General features: G+C 48.4%; 2 protein-coding genes across 14 annotated transcripts in view; one reads left to right on the forward strand and one right to left on the reverse strand.

Moving 5' to 3' along the window:
* MTMR1 (myotubularin related protein 1) overlaps positions 1 to 13,971 on the forward strand; it is a 64,121-nt gene extending 50,150 nt beyond the window's left edge. For 9 of the 10 annotated variants that reach the window (XM_088833915.1, XM_055393848.2, XM_055393850.2 and 6 more), the window contains 4 exons: positions 411 to 503; positions 5,335 to 5,448; positions 8,895 to 9,071; positions 11,845 to 13,971. In XM_088833915.1, the coding sequence (XP_088690041.1) occupies positions 411 to 503; positions 5,335 to 5,448; positions 8,895 to 9,071; positions 11,845 to 12,006 (546 nt within the window). In that variant the 3' untranslated portion in view covers positions 12,007 to 13,971. The remainder of the gene's footprint in view (positions 1 to 410; positions 504 to 5,334; positions 5,449 to 8,894; positions 9,072 to 11,844) is intronic. The other variant, XM_088833913.1, reaches the window with a different exon arrangement.
* Positions 13,972 to 15,152: 1,181 nt separating this feature from the next.
* Positions 15,153 to 18,434, reverse strand: part of CD99L2 (CD99 molecule like 2) — a 114,566-nt gene continuing 111,284 nt past the window's right edge. For all 4 annotated transcript variants that reach the window (XM_055393862.2, XM_055393860.2, XM_088833917.1 and 1 more), the window contains one exon: positions 15,153 to 17,735. In XM_055393862.2, coding sequence (XP_055249837.1) covers positions 17,671 to 17,735 — 65 coding nt within the window. In that variant the 3' untranslated portion in view covers positions 15,153 to 17,670. The remainder of the gene's footprint in view (positions 17,736 to 18,434) is intronic.

Raw genomic sequence — 18,434 nt, forward strand, 5'->3', positions numbered from 1 at the left:
TGTGAAAAGTGGGGGAGGAAAACTATACTTGTGGAGAAAATGACCATCATAATGTGCTCTGTGAGCTGCTAATTGCCATCCCAGGCTGACACGGAGCACTCGGTGTGGTGGCTGGGGTTGACCCCATCACTTGGAGTGCAAAGTTGACTGGCCATTTGCTTATAACTTGTTGATCTCAACTATATTAAAGCAAAATTATAAAACAATCAACATGTAAACGGAAATTTTGTTTCCTAAAAGTAATGGAAGTCAATTCAGTGCAATGAACATTTCTGAGAGCCTTTTATGTACCAGGAATTCTGTTGGGCCTTGGGACATAGAGACATGCTTCTTGCCACTAGGCAATTTAAAGTGACTTCTGAGAGGACCATGGTATACATTAAACTGTTTAACCTCTTGATTCTCTTCAGCGAGTGGGCCATGGCAATGACAACCATGCAGATGCTGACCGATCCCCTATATTCCTTCAGTTTATTGACTGTGTCTGGCAAATGACGAGACAGGTGAGAGGTTTCAAGTCCATTTCTGACCTTTATACCCTGATCCAAATATAATCTTGAAGACAAACTTTTATTTTTCATGTTCATTCAAAGTGAAGATTGTGTGTGTGTATTATGACCCCTTTTGTTATTTAACTTAGTTTGATTCTAATGACTTAGAAATATAAGCATAAAATTGGAAACAACCAACTTTATACCAAAAGGTGCTTTTGTTGTGCATATGGTTTTTTGACAGTCATGCTGTCCAAAAGCTGCCCCTGCCCTCCGTCCTACTGTTTTTTTCACCTGCCCCCTCTGTCAGGGTGAGCACATGTGGACCCCTGCTGAGCAGGTGCTGGAAGATTCCCAGGTGTTGGAAATAGGGATGTTGACTGAACAAAGGGGCAGAGACCAGAGAATCCAGGACCCTCCATACCCAGGCCACAGCCCCTCTCACCCCTCGGTGTGGAGGGAAGGGAGTGTCCCAGGACCAGGGGCAGATGGGAGGCTGCCGAGTGTCCTGTCATTCATTACCCATTCAGGGGTCCCCCTTCCCCAAGCTACTCGGCCAGAAGACATGTGCTGTTTCTTCCCTCATCTCCAACATCAGAACCCTAGCTTAGGATCTGATCCTCATCATAGGACATGGTGCCAGAGAAATGGACCTGGAAGCAGAGTCAGAGAGCGAGGCCAGCACGCCGAAGAGAGAGAAAGGAGGGAAACAGAAATAGAGGCAGAGATGTGGTGAGAGGGACTGAGGGGAGGGAGAGAGTAAGCAAAAGACAGAGCCTTCCCAAGCACCTGCTTGGATGGGATCATGGGGAAGGGAGGATGGTAAAGCATGGCCTGGGCTCTCGCCTTCCTGTTGAGCTGAAGGTCTGGCCTTGGCTGCTTCAGGCACATGGAGAGGACTGTCTCCTAGCAAAGATGCGCTTGCTTGAGCCCCAGCCCTGGAGACCCTTCTTTGGGCCTGGTCAGAGGCCTGGGTGTGTGTGCTGCTTAAAAGTCCCCCAGGTGCTTCTGAGAGGACCAGGAACCCCTACAAATGATTGCTGGTGCAGTCCTGAGGCCAGTAGCCTCAGCCTCCCGGGTACTGAGAGATGCAGGTTTTCAGGCCCTGCCCCAGACCTATAACACTGGGTGGCGGGCAGCACTGTGTTTCAGAAGCCCTCCAGGGATTCTGCTCAACTTTCATGGTGCACACAGATCCCCTGGAAGTCTTAGCAAAACACAGTTCTGATTCATGGGTCCATTCCCAACAAGCTCCCAGGCTGTGCTGCTAGAGTAGCAGGGATCATGAGAGAATGGCAATTGGAGAAAAACCGCGGTGGGGTGGTGTTCTAAGCAGCCAAAGTAGATTTCACAGAGTCCTCAGGCCCTCCCTTAGAACAGCACACTGAAGTTGGTTGATTTAAAGCTAGCTTCCCCAAGCTGACTGGGCTCTTGCCTTATCTAAGTGCCAGTTCCCAGCTGATTCAAAGCACCCAGTTAGCTCGAGGGCTGGGGCGTGGAAAGAGGGCTGGTCTCAGAGGTAGGCACCCGATGGTATGAGTAACAGGTAACGGCAAACACATACTCAAAAGGCATGGAGGCTGGCCTGAAGTCTGACTGTTTTGTAGTGCCATGTACTTGCTGTTTGTATTGATGCCAAGTCAGCAACAAAAGTAGATGATGGTTACATTCAGGTTAAGACTAGAAGGTATGAAATACAGTTTAGAAAAATTACATAAAATGGTTGAACACAGAAGATAATTCTGATGTTTCTGAAGGGATCAGCCCAAATTTTGTGAATATGAAGTAGCTTATTCCTCCCAAAAGCCTAGACAAAGTGTGTATGAGACATCTTCAAATTGACTTCCATTATTCATATTGCTTAGTACCTATTTTCATGTCTAATCTATATAATTTTTGTAATGTTTACTGGATTTTTAAGGAAATGAGGACTTTGGGTTAGAAGATTTCAGATGCCTCTTACAGCTTTAAGATTCTGTCCATGAAAATTATATAATTAATTTCTTTTAAAATAAAATTGTTAGAATGAGACACACCAATGATCAGTCTAACTATCATTATCTAAAGTCACAAGTGAATGAGGTATGCAGCTTGTTAGAAAAGTTGCATTAATGTGACAAAATTAACTTATTTTTTTAGGTTTCCTACTGCTAAATCAGCTATGTCAGTGTAATGTTTTTCGACACCTCAGAATAAAATGAGCTAGTCTGTGTGCACAAACTGATATCAAAGGAATTGAGGGAAAACATAATTGAAGGACTCTCAACAGTCTCAAAGACCTTCTGCAATAACCCCAGCTGAACAGACTTTTTTACCCTTTTGGATCAGTTTAATCATTGTTGATGTTTTTGTCCTTCAAGAGGTGTAGAATTTCATTATGGATTTCTATGGGGTTTTTGAGACCACACTTTTTAAAGTATATGGTATAACTTCTAGAAGAGGCCAAAACAACAGTGAATCCCAGAGGCTTACTCTTTTATTAGTTATCACTCTAGAGGTTGGTACTTCCACTGATGGAATGTTTCCCACCACTGCGCCCTTTGGAAGTGAAGAGCACTCCTGAGCTAACCTAAGCAGATGTGGGTGCTGAAGGGTGCAGGCTGAGCCCACCCACCCTGACCTCCCACACCTGCTCCCCACCCACCTGACCAGAGTAAGGCTTGTGGTTGGTGGCGACAGAACACCCTGAACCAAGTTCCCAGATCCAGATTGCGGGCTCAGGGTTAGGAATAAGGACTTGTATGACTTTAAAAATATGTCAGTAGAATCTCTGCTGTGTTCTTGGTAAATGTATATTTTTAAATGTTTGAAAATGAAATATAGGCCTTCCATTTTAATCCCTTATTTAATAAAGCTTCAGAATATACATAACTTATATTTTGCTTAAAGTTCATAAATTTCTTGGTGCCAATACCTTATTAATAGAATATAACCAAGCTTCATGGAAAAACACTAGGAAGAATTGACACAATGTACTTGGTCTTTTAAAAGATAGCCATTTGGCACGTGAGGCCATTTAGAGAGTTGCAAGGAGCAACCTTAAAGACTGAGACAGGATTAACCAGAAGCTATGTTTAACATTTCGGCCTGATTTATTTCAGTTCATCATTGATTTAGTTCCTCTAAGAACATTAGAACAATATCCATAGCTAGTTTCCAGAGGTTTCTAAAGAAGTGGTATTTTGATGGGGCTCCTTAGAAGAGAGTTGTGTGTCTCTCTCAGAGCAGTCCTTAATGTAGAGAGAGACAAGTCTTAATCTAGGGCAGCTGAGCAGAACTTCTGCTCGCCTAGTGAGGAAAATAACAATTTTTGATGGAGTCTGGACAGTCCTGTGTTGACCATTGTTTCTAATTGAGAAGCTTGTCTCTGGTCTAGTAAAGTACTAAAGATAAGCTTCAAAAATAAACTTTCTATTGGTGACCCTGGTTGTCACTGTACAGATGACATAATTAGTTACGATAGCATGCAAACATCTGTGATTAGGGAATAGATCTTTAAAGTACACTTGACACACAAAAATATGCTGGGTAGTTCTATTTGGTTTTGTTCTAACTGGCCTTGCTTCACTGAATAGGTGATGAATATTTCAGTATGTTTTTAAATTAGAATTCTGGTAGAAGGTCAGTTCCCAGTACATACCTGTTGCTAGGAATGTTGTTACCATTTGCAGAGCATCTCTATCATGGCTACTAAATGTCATCTACTGGCTAGAACCTCTTGGCAATGGTCATTCTTTGCTGGAATTGTGCTAAGCCCCGTGAAGAATAAGCTAAGATGGCAACTGAGAGGATCATGTGGTTTTCTTCCGTATTCTGTTAGTATAGTGAAAGTGAAAGTCACTCATTCGTGTCGAACTCTTTGCGACCCCATGGACTTATTAGTCCATGGAATTCTCCAGGCCAGAATACTGGAGTGGATAGCCTTTCCCTTCTCCAGAGGATCTTCCCAACTAAGGGATTGAACCCAGGTCTCCCACTTTGCAGGTGGATTCTTTACCAGCTGAGCCACAATATAGTGAATTGCTATAATAGATTTTTTTTTTAGTGACCTTGATCTTCAAATCTTAAACCAGCCTTTCTTTCCTGAGACAAACACCACTTGGTCATGTGGTGTTACCCCTTTTACATTATATACTACCAAGACATAGTATTTCTTCTTGGATCGCTTCCCTGGGACAGCCCCCCTTTCTTCACTCAGAATGTGCCCCCCAAAAGGGAAGCTAGGACTACAGTAGGACTTATCTCACTGGTTTCCATTCTGGGCCGGAGAGTCATCACAGTCCTATGGCCCTGCCAAGCGTCCTGCTCTCTAGATGCTTCTGGCAGAAGGGTGAATGCAGGTTCTTCTATCATGGCAAGAAATGGAAGCCCTGGAAGGACTGATGCTAAAGCGGAAACTCCAATACTTTGGCCACCTCATGCAAAGAGTTGACTCACTGGAAAAGACTCTGATGCTGGGAGGGATTGGGGGCAGGAAGAGAAGGGGACGACAGAGAATGAGATGGCTGGATGGCATCACCAACTCAATGGAGATGAGTTTGAGTGAACTCCGGGAGTTGGTGATGGACAGGGAGGCCTGGTGTGCTGTGATTCATGGGGTCGCAGAGACTGAGCGACTGAACTGAACTTAGGCACTGAAAAGCACACCAGTTTTTGTTGCTTCAGGTTGTTTCTCTGCCAGACCTATAAGCTTGAACTGGAAACTATAGGTAATTAAGTTCTACATGGGCCAGTTTTCCTTTTCATCTTTGAGTATATTTCAAGTTGTAGCTTAGCAGTCTTTGACCAGTTTGTTCTAGAATTTGAACTTCAAAACTAAAGCTTATTTCTCTATCCATTTAAGTTTCCTTCAGCATTCGAGTTTAATGAACTCTTCTTGATTACAATTTTGGATCACCTTTATAGTTGTCTCTTTGGGACTTTCTTGTGCAACTGTGAACAGCAACGACTCAAAGAGGTAAGTGTATTATATCCCCTGGCTTTCCTGACTGCTGGAGGGCCTTGTCCCTTACATGCCACTATAGAAGGGCTGAATGGAGAGGACGCTGGGTCTCACCCTCTGTTGTCTGTAAATGGAGGGCTGGCACTAAATGCCCTCCTAGGGTTCACCAGCCCCAGTGCATGTGTCCAATCTTCTAGCCCCTTCTCTCAAGGTAGCAAGCTCAACTTGCTTTCCATCAAGCTTCTCCATTAGATTTACCTCTTCCTTTTCTCCTCACTTAGGGATAAAACACAGAAATAATCAAAAGTGAGGAAGCATTGGGAGAAGGCAGTTTCAAGAGTGTCCTCTGGTTCAGAGAAAAGGACTTCTGCCTGGTGGAATATTCGAGAATTTAGGAGAAAAGAGCAGGTCCCTGGTGCCCACCTCCCCCTCTTAGCAGCCTCCCCACAGCTGACGACTCCCTCACCCCACACCCTCTGTGATTCTCCCCCACCTCGCTGGCCTTCCCCATTGTCTTTTCCCTTCTAATCCATCTCTAAACTTGGAGTCATCTGGACAGGCCCTGGTCCTCCTCTTGTTCTCTCCCTAGGTGACTTCGGCCATCTCCAGGATCTAAATGCTGCTTTCCTGTTCCTCTCTCTTTTGCATCCCACTCAGTACCACCTCTGCCCATCCATCCCAGCTGCCACATTCAGTCCCTCAGTGAGTGCTGGCAGTCCTGTCCCCAGGATGGATTTGTAATCTGGCCGCTTCTTACTGCTCCAAGCATGTTGAAGCCCCCCAACCCCCAGTCTTGCATCGGGACTAAGGCAGCTACCCAGAAATGAGCTTGGCTCCCTGCATTTCTGACCTCCACACTCAATCTAAACACAGCGACCAGATGGGTGTTCCCCAACTTCAGTCCCATCATGTTCCTGGCCTCTGCCTGAAACCTCCCAGTGGCTTCCCACTGACGTCAGGATCAAATCCACATTCCTACAGGCCTATAGGAATTTAAAAAGACTGGATTCAATGGCATGTGACTTATCTCAATAAAGCTGTTTTTAAAGGAAAAAAATCAGCAGAATATAGTTCATATGTTGAATTTAAACTCTTTTGGTCTTTTTTTTTTTTTAATCAAAATGTACTCTCTAAAAAATCATCTCTCTTGAGATATAATTTACATACCATACAATTAATCCCTTTAAAGTGGACCATTCAGTGGTTTTTAGTATATTCAGTGTGTATTCATTACCACCATCTAATTTCATAAAATTCTCATCCCCCCAAAAAAGAAACCCCATACCTATTAGCAGACACTCCCCAGTCCCCTTCCCCCCAGCCCCAACAACCACTAATCTATTTTCGGTCTCTACGGATTCACCTCTTCTGGATATTTCATATAAATTGAATCATACAATATTTGTCTTCCTGTGTCTGGCTTATTTCACTAAGCATACTGCTCTCAAAGATCATGGATAATTAGCATATACCAGTGTCTCATCTCCTTTTCATCAGTGAATAATATTCCGCTGTATGGAGAGACCACCATTTGTTTATCCAGTCATTAGCAGATAGACATTTGGGTTGTTTCTACTTTGGGTTTTCTTACCAATACTGCTGCTATGAATGTTCATGTTCAAGGTTCTGTGAAGACATATGGTTTTACTTCTGTTGGGTAGACACCCAGGAGCTCTACGCTTAACCCTTTGAGGAACCACCAGACTGTTTTTCCAAAGTAGTTGCCACATTTTTACATTTACCTTAAGCAATGTCTTAGGGTCCTGTTTTCACATCTTTGTAGACACTTGTTATTGTTTATCTTTTTGATTCTAGCCATCCCGGTGGGTGTGAAGGAGTATTTCATCATGATTTTCATGTGTTTCTTTGATGACTAATGATACTGAGCATCTTTTCATGTGTTTATTGGCCATCTATATATGTCTGTGCACAAATGTTTGTTCAGACCCTTTGCCCATTTTTGAGTTATCTGTGAGGAGGGCATGGTAACCCACTCCAGTATTCTTGCCTGGAGAACCCCTTCGACAAGGAGCCTGGCAGGCTATAGTCCATGGGGTCACAAAGACTCAGACACAACTGAAGCAACTCAGCATGCACACGTCTTTTTATTATTGAGTGAGAAGAGTTTCTTATGTGTTCTTTATATTTACAAGTCCCTTATCAGATACAGTTTGCAAATATTTTGTTCTATTCTGTGCAGTGTCATTTCATGTTTTTGGTAGTGTCATTTGAAACACACAAGTTTTTATTCTGATGAAGTCTAACTTATCAAAGATTTCATTGCCTACCTCAAGGTCATGAAAATTTAAGCCTGTGTTTTCTTCTAAGCATTTTATAGTTTTAGCTTTTATGTTTAGGTATATAATCAATTTTGAGTTACTTTTTGTATGTGGCAGGAGTAAGGGTTCATTTTTTTGCATGTGGTTATCCAGTTTGGTTTTTAATTGGAGGCTAATTACTTTACAATATTGTGGTGGTTTTTGCCCTACATTCACATGAATCAGCCATGGGTGTACATGTGTTCCCCATCCTGAAACTCTCTCCCTATCCCATCCCTCAGGGTCATCCCAGTGCACCCTGTCTCATGCATTGAACCTTTAACCAGTTTTCTTTGCACTGTTTGTTGAAACAGTGTCCCATTGAATTTTCTCAGAATCCTTGTTGGAAATCAGTTGACCATAAATGTGACAGTTTGTCTCTGTACTGTATTCTATGTCACTGATGTCTATCCATCCTATGCCAATACCACCTGTATTGATTACTGCAGCTTTGCAGTAAGTTTGGAAATTGTGAAGTGTGAGATTTCCACATTTGTTCTTTTCTTCCAAGATTGTTTTGGCTATTTGGGAATTCCTTGAAATATTGCTGAGGTTTCTTATAAATACAAAATATATAATATGAAACAGTCCTAATTGAATCTCATCTGTCTAGATAACCTGGGCAGTAGTCAGCAGATTGGTGGAAAGCACTCCTGGTCTCGCCATTTTCTCATTTTGACAATGTACTGTAAAACTGGGAAGTGGGGATCTATAATTTAATGATACATTCTCTATATAAGACTTTACCCCCAGATAATCATGACTTTCCAGTGAAAGGAATATTACCTGTAAATTCTATCTATGGTCCTTAATATTAAGGGTCACAAGAGCAAGCTGCAAAAAAGAAGTAAAAATATATTGTTAAATAGGGGCACCATCATCTTGCAATTGGTAGAAAGTTCTCGTTCTGCCTTCACATAGTCACAGTCATCAGACATCATCTCACTCAGCAGTATGTTTTTCAGACAGCCCCTCCTCTAGGTCATGCACACAGTGGGGTGGGGTGGGGCTTAAAAATGTTCCTGATTTTTATCATTTGAACTCACTTCATTATTCAAGTCCTTTTCTCTACGTGATACAAGCTCTTGAGGATATGAAGGAAAGTTGAATTTTTTTTCACTGTATTCCTTGTTTGGTTTTCAGGATGTATCTACAAAGACTGTATCTTTATGGTCATATATCAATAGCCAGCTGGATGAATTTTCTAATCCATTCTTTGTCAACTATGAGAACCACATCCTCTATCCTGTTGCTAGTCTGAGTCATTTGGAATTATGGGTAAACTATTACGTGCGATGGAATCCACGAATGAGGCCTCAGGTATGTTTTTCTCATTTCGAAAAAGTCGTATCTTTCTGCCCAAGGAAAGATGATAGCGTAGAATTATATGAAAGCACAGAGCTGATGCAGTGTTGTTAAGTTACTGCTTCCTGCTCACTCGTTGGCTCCCCACTCGCCTCCTCTTTCCTCAGAACACATTCCCTGCGCTTGGCCTCTCACCATGCCGGCAGGTGATGCCCTGAGAACCTTTTCTGCCCCTCCCCTGCACCCCCTCTGAGGGCCCAGCTTCTGTCACCATGCATGAGGCAAATGTCTAACACGGACATAGGGTAGGGCCACTAGCTGCTTCCTGCGCCTGAGCGATGAGGGCAGCCGGCATGTCCACACTGGCGCAGACATGCTGAGCACCACTGGGGCTGGAGCTCATTTCAGCCAATCCTGGGTTGAATGTATGTTTTGAGTAGCAAACACACCAACTTTTATTAAGAGTTGTAAAATACCGTTTTATTAAGAATATCTGAAACCAGGGAGATAGTCTCAGCCCTTTTCCCACGAAACCTAACAGTATAGTTAGTGTCAGTGGTCAGTATTCTAAATACAGGTTTTCAGTTTCGTGGCCAGCAAAGCCATCAGTCCTATGCTCATGCCTGTATGAAGAAGCACCCCTTACTAGTCCTATGGCATATGGACACTTAACAGTTGGCCATGGCCTTCAAAAGACTGCCTCAGAAGCATGGCTCCCAAACCTGGCCCCTTCCCTCTGGGTGATACCCACACCTCATACAGCTCCCAACTCGTGCCGCCAGAGTCAGCACCGTGACAGTGCTGTAGTGGAGGGCTTCCAGGCGGGGCCCAGAGCAGGTTGGGGAGTGGACCAGGCTTTGGAGATGGAGTCCCGAGAGGTGTGCAGGTCCAGGCCTTTGGATTTGATCCTGGGGGCTGCGGGAGCCACCCTGGCGATTCAGGAAGCTCCCTCTAGCAGCGCAGTTCAGGAACAAGGAAGGTAGCCGTGGAGACCGGCACAGGGATCAGCAGGAAGGCTGTGTCCAGTGAGGGGGCGGGGAGCCGGGCCAGACAGACGGGAGGCGGTGGGGACAAGCCTCTTTGCTCTGAGGAGGAGGGCCGTGCAGACATCTTGTGTGTTATTTCCTTTGGGACCCTTTTGGCTTTCATCTCACACATGGCAGCCCTGGGTGACTGGCTCCTAGATGGGCATTTTCTCTGCTTTATTGTAAATGAACACAGTGGATGAGAAAACAGAACGAAAGGCTGCATGGAGATGTAAGATGAGTGTCTCGGCCTGGGTAGGTGTGAAGCTGTGTGCTCACCTGCATGGTCTCTTCTCTCTGACCCCGATGGTGGGCGGTTAGTAATGGCCGCTTGATTGCAAAGCAAGTGGAATCAAGTCCCCCACAGCAGGGACATACCAAGTAGGCCCAAGGCTAAGAGAGGAGCTTTGCCCACCTTCCAGTGGCCTGTGGAATCAGCAACTAAGGCAACTTTCCTTGTTTTGGGGGTCTCTGCCATCAGACTCCCACATTACCGCCCCCTCCCTCCTTCCTGGGGCCAAAGTCAGGAGTTAGCTCTGAGCCTCCTCTGGGCTGCTTCCCAAGCACCCTACTGTGTTGGAGACACCTGGGTGCCTCCCCCACCGCACCTAGCCAAATTGCTTGTCCCTGTTGTCCTGTCCCTCTGTCTCGAATCTCTGTCGTGTGCTCATATCTCTGGTCACTCACTGTCTAGTCTCTTTTTCATCTGTCCCCTGCTTCCCCTCTTCCTCCACCGGGGTGATCACTACTCACCTCCCTGATGGGACAGCTCCCAGACTCTCTGGGGAAGGCACGATGAAACACGCAGGCTCAGCAGGCATGGGGTCTCCGAGCAGACTCGCACCCAAAGCAAGTGCTCTTCCAGCCAGTCCCTACAGGACGAAGCCCAGTGTGTGAGTGAAAAGGGTCAGACTAGAGAGCTCTAGGCAGAAGGGCCAACAAATGCAAGGCATCTGCCAAACCTGGGAGGTTCGAGAATGAAGGAGGGGAGCAGGGGTAGGGCCCAGTGAAAGGTGAGCAGGGGAGGCAGGCTGGGGTCAGACCACACAAGGTCAGGGTCTTACCTCCAAGGCAGCAGGAAGAAGCCCCTGGAAGGTGTTCATGGCGTCTCAGGGCCTGGCTGAGCCTCAGGACCCAGGCTACTGGCTTCTGTGGAGATTGTGGACAGGGGCAAGGGGGAGCTACCCAGACCCCCACCCCGTGCCCCCTCAGCTGGTGACTCTGCCCACCCTGGTCTGCTGAGATTCACAAGGGCTGTGGCAGGTGATGACGAGAGCTTGTGAGCTGAGTGCAGGAGAGCACGGGGGCCATGACCCCAAGCTTCAGGCTGGTGGACCTCCACCCCAGGAAGGCTCCTCTCATCCCTCTCTGGTCTAGGAGGGTGAGGCCGGGTAGGGGTGCGGGTGAGGCTGCCAGAGGCTTTGTGAACACGGACAAGGGGCCAGGGGCCTGGGCCCTCTCCCAGCGCTGCCCTCTCCAGGGCCTTCTGCCCGTGCCTGTTCTCGCTCATGAAGCCGAATACAGCTTCATGGTGGAGGGAGGGTTTCCAGGCAGCAGTGTGAGGTCCGTGCTGCCAAGTGGCAGCTGAGGCCCAGAGGGGATCACCTGGCCCTGGGCCCCTCCCGGGGTCTGGCTCCCCTGGGAGGGAGAACGGAGTCCCCGTGCCTCAGCCAGGCCACAGCTCCCGGGGCAGGCCCCTGGGCAGAGGTTGGGGGTGAGGGTCAGGAGGCCGGGGCTGGGCTGACCTGCATCTCTGCCTGCAGACGCCCACCCACCAGAACCTCAAGGAGCTGCTGGCCATCCGCGCAGAGCTGCAGAAGCGGGTGGAGGACCTGCAGCGGGAAGTGGCTGCACGCGCCTCAGCCTCGTCAGAGCGGGGCTCCTCACCATCGCACTCAGTGGCACCCGTGCACACGTCAGTCTGACACTGCTGTCCCTGTGGCCCAGGCGGGGCTCCTGTGGCGTTCCTCACGAAGTCCCGTGCCTGCCTCGTCTGGGTGGCGCTTCCCACCAGGGACGGATCTGTGCTAGGGGATGGCCCCCACTCTCATCAGTGCTGTTGTGTCATCGACACGTCTTTCCCTCCTGCCAACACTTGCCCAGGGCCGCGTGGGGGACCCTTGGGCGAGTAGAATGCAGGGTTCAGGCTCAAGGTGGGACATCCTTGTGAAAAACCAACCCACCCCCTTTTAAAGGCTGCGTTGCCAGCCCCAGCGCCTCTTTTGGCTCTTAGCTCCAAGCTCTGGGGCCTGACAGTTAACTCTTGGCTGGGGAAGACAGACCATCACCATCTCTCCATGCCAGCGGTCCTGCTGCACCAGTTACCAGTGTGTACATATAAGGTATTTTTTAAATAGAGAAACATACCTTTATTTTCCTATGTCCTTTTTTTTTTTTTTTTACTGTTTAGTCACCCAAGGAGACACCTGCTTGACTGAACTGGATGAGCAATGGTCAAGCTGAGCTCATGTGAACTCTGATGTGGTAGATTTCAATGTGGTCACCCCAGACCATGTGTTCTGTCCTGCCCTGACTGTGGGACCTGCCTCCCGAGGCAGCCCAGTCACCTGTCCCCTGCCCCTTGCTACTGCTGACAGCTGACTGTCAAAGTGGCTCTTCTCTCACCTGTTACCTGCTGTCTGAAGTAATAGTTCTCGTTTCATCAAGATCCCTTCAAACTCAGTTTATTCTTGTCACTGCATTTTGGTACTTTAAAGCCAACACGGCACTGTGACTTTGGATGCCAAAAGCAGAGCGCTCACCTCCCTTGGTTTCCTGGTCTCAGAGCCTCTCGGGCCTTTTCCTGCCCATCTCACAGCTTCGTCTCTGTGCTCCAGTACTCCGTGAGTCTGGGCAGGCATTCACTGACCATCAGCTGCTCCATCCACTAGCACTAGAGCTCTGAACTGCTCTGGGTGGCGAGTCAAGAGTCTTGCACATTTGCACTCTGCCCTCCTCCTCCTTGTGCCCAGCACTGCACCCATGCCTGCCAGCCCCCAAGACCCCGTCCCCCTGGAGGAATTAAGCTTGCCTTTCAGTGGAGGAGAGATCACCAGGTGAGACCTGAGTGCAACTTCATGGTAGTATCTGGTTGGTTTCAAATTACTGGATGCTACCCAAAGCCTTCCATATTGACCTTAGTTTTGAAAACATTCTTAAACGTTTTTTTACACTTAAATACTTAAGAAAATAGATGTTTTTCAACTTGGAACCTTCTGATTCTTATAGAAAATTATCTGGTATCTGTAAGGTATCATATTTATTCTAGGTAATTGATAACCTAAAAAAAAATTCTCCATTTTTACCATCTGGGGGATTTGTTTCTAAACTGCATTTTAATTGATGTAACTTTTGATTCCTGCTTCCAGAATAGCTAAAAGCTTATTTATGAATGGGTAAGCTGGATTATTCATTGATATGTGGATTTCTTAAAAACAGGGACCCATTTTTTTCCTTGGAAATATCTATACATAATCCCCCCGCTGCACTAAGACCACTAACCTTGTTGTGGACTCGATGATATTTTTGAGAACCAGAGAAGTCAAGGCCAGCTAGCCTGCCGCGGGGATTGCACCTGCAGGGAGCTGCCCCACTCCCAACCCCCTTCCACGTGCTGGGCCCTAGGAGGACCCCTAGAAGCTCCCATCTGGTTTCAAAGCAGCACAATAGATCATTTCCTTTGTGTCTTCCTAGCACAAGACTGTTTCTAAAACAACTTGAAGTATACTTTTGTTACGTAAACAATTCTTTCTCGGTTTTATTTAAGTGTACTAGAATGTAAAACCTTTATGGTTCAGATTTTTAAAGACTGGTACAGTATGATATTTGCCTCATCTGATGCACTGTATTTCAATCTGTAATTAAAATAATGTTTGCTCCGTGGTCTCTCATTTTTTTGTTGTCTTTAAGTATTTTTGGTAATTTTTCCCTTGTGGAAAATTAGTAAACATTCATGTCCAACTCTTTGTCACCCCACAGACTGTAGCCCACCAGGCTCCTCTGTCCATGGGGATTCTCCAGGCAAGAACATGGAATGGAGTTGCCATTCCCTTCTCCATTGGATCTTTTCGACCCAAAGATCAAACCTGGGTTTCCTGCATTGGCAGGCAGATTCTTTACGCAGAAATTTATTATGTGTCAAACACAGTCAATACATGTAAAGTACTCTTACATGATTTAATTCATTTTCTAAATGGTAAATGCAATTCATCCTAAGACTTGAGTGTGTTGGCTGAAATGGGTAACTAACTACTTTGACTAAAACCGGCAATGCCTTAAGAAAACACTCAAGATGTGAGGACAGCTGCAGGTGTGGCCCTGAGGAGGCCAGGCCAGCTTTCCAGGCCATGAGCCCTCGAGCTTAAATGGGACAGAATTCTGAGGAACCACAGGGTCCCCACCGAGAGTCTCCAGAGGGAGTGCTGGCCTTTATGGGAGCTATAAAGGCCTGGATGAAACCATGCTGGCCCCTGGCATATAAGGCCCCTTCTTCTAAGGCCTGATGTCCCTGTCCTTCTCCACGCAGGTGTGGGGGCCCCAGCAGCGACACTGAGCAGCAAGGCTGTGAGGGCCACAACTTCTGCACGGGAGAGTCACATGGGGGTTTGGGTTAGAGGACTGGGTGCTATTTTACTGCAAGGTTGGAACAGCACAAAATGCCATCACACTGTGACCCTCCCAGTGGCCCCCACATCTTCCTCATGGAGTGACAAGGGCAGCTCCACCTCCTGCAGACCACTCTGCCTGCACACCCTGGCCCTGTTCCACTTTCTATGGCTCAGTCACATGTCACCCGAGTGAACCCTGGCTACTGGCTTTCTTTGAAGACAAAGCTGTGGGCTCAGGAGTCGTGAGTCAGGGGCCTGCCTCTGCACCTCCCTATCCCCATGACATCTCCAGGCCTCAGCTTCCTGTCATGCAGGGGACCACCCCAGGAAGGCTGACACTAAGCTGCTCAGCATGAGGGGAAGTGCCAGAACCCTGACCCTCTCAAGAAAGGCTTTTGGCTTCATAATAATGAATTAGGAAAACCAGCGTCACTTAACAAAGGGAGTGCCTTCACACTGGCAGAACCAGGGATCGGTTAAGTTCCACTTTGTTTAATGCAGACACGAGAGAGCTTACAATTCATACTCAAACACAAGCACAGAAAAAGTATAGGGGATCCTGCCATCAGTCTCCACCGCTTCTTTCTCAGAGAACTGGGACTAACCCCCAAGCAGCCAAGGCAGTGGGCCTGGTGCCACTCTCTGGGTGACACTTTGGGCACCCTGCTTCCATCCTTCAGGAGCTCAGAGTTGCTATAAACACTGAGTCCCCCGTCTCGCCCCCAGTTCAGCTGACAGCAATTAGATGCGATCATCTGGCCATTCTAGCATACTTGCCACCTCTGTTACCACCTGGGATGGGCCCGAGCCAGTCAATACAGCTTCCAGGTGGACACAGCTATGAGAGCCCCCAAGAATCAGCAAGCATCAGTGCCCTGCCCCGGGCCCCAGGATGGGAGCTCTGCAAATGGGTGCCTGAGTGACTTTCAATGCCCCAGTCACCAGCGCAGAGCTGGGTGCTGGGCTCCAGACTCAATGCAGAGGGCACTGAGACAGACAAGGAAGGGCACGATGGGTCTCTCTTAACCCAAGTCAGTGGTACCGAGCAAACGGATCCACAGAGAGCACTGACTCTGTTATCACTGACAGGATTTCAGGGTCTTCACCAGAAGATGCGCCTGGCTACAGAGTCAAGGTGGCCCACTGGGGGCTCTGTGCCCAGCCACGCCGAGGAGGCCACAGGCCACATGGCTCCCTTCCTAGTCACCACTGTGACTTCTCTATAAACGTCCAAACTTCCCGGTGGCCAGGAGAGCCTCTTAACACGCACAGGTCCTGCCGTGTGTCTTTCTCTGAAATGCCTGCAAATGGTGGTGAGCAGCCCTCCTAACTTGAGTGCTGCCCTGATCCCTCCCAACTCCAGGATCCTGATGTCACCTCTAGGTGACAGCAGGCTACCAATGCAAAAGTCCTTCAGAGTGGCCTCCGGCCCAGCACCGGTCAGGGCTGGGGACATCAGTCCACGAGGGCAGGCCAGGGAGGCGCTGGAAACAGGCTGAGCTCAGCAGCAATGCCTCCACAGCTTACTTGCTGCTGTCTTCTCAATGCTCCTCACCCCAGGTCACATGCAATCTGGCTGGCCTGGCATGAGCCTCCAGACAGGGGTGATGCGGGGTCCATGACACGCTCTCCATAACACGAACACACAAGCGAGGCACACGCAGTCTGACCTGCAGGATCTGTTCTGATGTCAATTGTTTCCCTAAGAAGTCAGAGTTGCCTTGTCCCAGTCTGGTGGATGTGAAAGAGCCGACACACAGCCGTCCTGTAGCATGTGAGGCAGACTCATGGGAGGCTTCCAGAAGCGCTTTCTGACACTGCAAACTCATCCATAGATGGCGGGGCTCTAGACCCTAGCTCAGCCCCTGACAGCAGCGCCCAGGGGGGATCAGGATCACACGTGGCCCAGACGAAAAGTTCCAGGAAGACAGCCCGGCTCCAACCCACCACAGACAGCACCCTCCAGTCTGGGTGTCCCCAGGTCCCCAAGCAATCTCCATCACAGGCGGGCCAGCAGATGACCAGAGTGTGCCCAGGTCACATGACTGCCCACACCAAGATCATGCCCCTTCCCCTCCTCCCACAGACATCTTCAGGCAGACAATGGGCATGTTTCAGGCTCTGACGTTCATTCTGTCATGTGTAGCTCCTGCTACCAAAATACGAACACACATGGGAGTGGGGTGGGGAACCCTCCACGGCCCCGGTAAAAAACTCAATACCGCAATGATTCCTGAAAAAAGTGATTCCTGAAACTAATCATGTCAGACTGGAGACCATGTCCATGCCCTGGCATCATAGGGGAATTGGGCCTGAGAGCCACAGCTTCCTACACATATATCCAGGAGATTTCTACACATCCAGTGGGGATACTGTGACATGCAAGTTTACACTTAAGTAAATGAAAAGTCAGGGAGCCCAGTAGCGTAAGGGCTGGAGGTGGAAAGAGGGATGGAAATAAAAACGCCCCTGGATGTGGTGTGTGTGTGCCCGCACTGTTTCCTGGCGCTCACCAGTGCGCTCCTCGCGGCTGGGCCCCTGCCCACAGCCTTTCCAGAAACCCACCCAGTGAGTCAGTGCAGTATGGAGGGGACCACAGGGCCATGGGTTCACACTCCTGCCCATCCTCTGGCCCTCCCTCTGCTCAGTCTCCCCCTCCCCAGCTTGATAAGGCCTGGGGGCAGGGTGGCCTAGGGAAGCATTGACCCTGGGCACCGGTGGCTGGCCCTGACTTTCAGCGGGGCCAGCCTCGGATTTGGGCAGCAAGCCTCTTGGGGGGCCCAGTGGCAGGGCGGGCACACGAGCCAGACTCACAAACACCCAGAGCTACGTCTGGGAAACTGAGGACGACAAGAAGCCAATGACATCGAAGGAGCGGTGTGGCAGCTGTGGGTCCAGACGAAACAAGGAGCTGGGTCTCCAGCAGCAGCCCCGTGTGCCCATGGCCTGCTTGGCGGAACGGGGCCTTGCATCCTCGGCTCCTCAGATCCGGGGCGGCTCAGGGGGCGGCGGCTCCGCGGACTGCGTCTGCAGGGCCGAGTATTTCACTAGGGACATGAGATGCCCGTCAGGAGGGAGTCACATGAAGACAGAGAGAGACAACCACATCCTTCCCTGGGCACAGAAACCTGGCTCCCTGCCTGCCTGTCTTGGATGATCGGCCTCTGGCAGCTGCTGTGCCCCCAGAGAGAAGGAAGGAGCAGAGGGACCTTGCAACCACCTGGGCCTTCATTTCTTCACCTGTAAACTGGGAATATGCAGGAGACCTGGGTTCGATTCCTGGGTTGGGAAGATCCCCTGGAGAAGGGAATGGCTACCCACTCCAGTATTCTTGCCTGGAGAAACCCATGGACAGAGGAGCCTGGCAGGCTACAGTCCATGGGGTCACAAGAGTCAGGGACAAGACTTAGTGGCTAAACCACCACCCACCCAAACTGGGAATGGTCTACTGGAGCAACTGGGACGAGTTTTTTTTTTTTTGCAGGATCTTAGTTCCCTGACCAGGGACTGAACTTGGGCCCTCAGCAGTGAAAGCACGGAGTCCTAACCACTGGACAGCTGGGGAACTACAAAGGGAGGAATCTTTTAAAGATTTTTTTTTTTGACGTTCTTTACTGGATCTATTCCAATATTGCTTCTGTTTTATATTCTTTTTATTGGCCTCGAGGCACAAGGGATCTTAGTTCCCCGACCAGGGATCGAACCTGCACCCTTTCCATTGGAAATACAGAATCTCAACCACTGGA

The sequence above is a fragment of the Moschus berezovskii genome, chromosome X, assembly GCF_049115385.1.
Source record: "Moschus berezovskii isolate FMDL1 chromosome X, NW_MosBer_1.0, whole genome shotgun sequence".
In the NCBI taxonomy this organism is placed as follows: Eukaryota; Metazoa; Chordata; class Mammalia; order Artiodactyla; family Moschidae; genus Moschus; species Moschus berezovskii.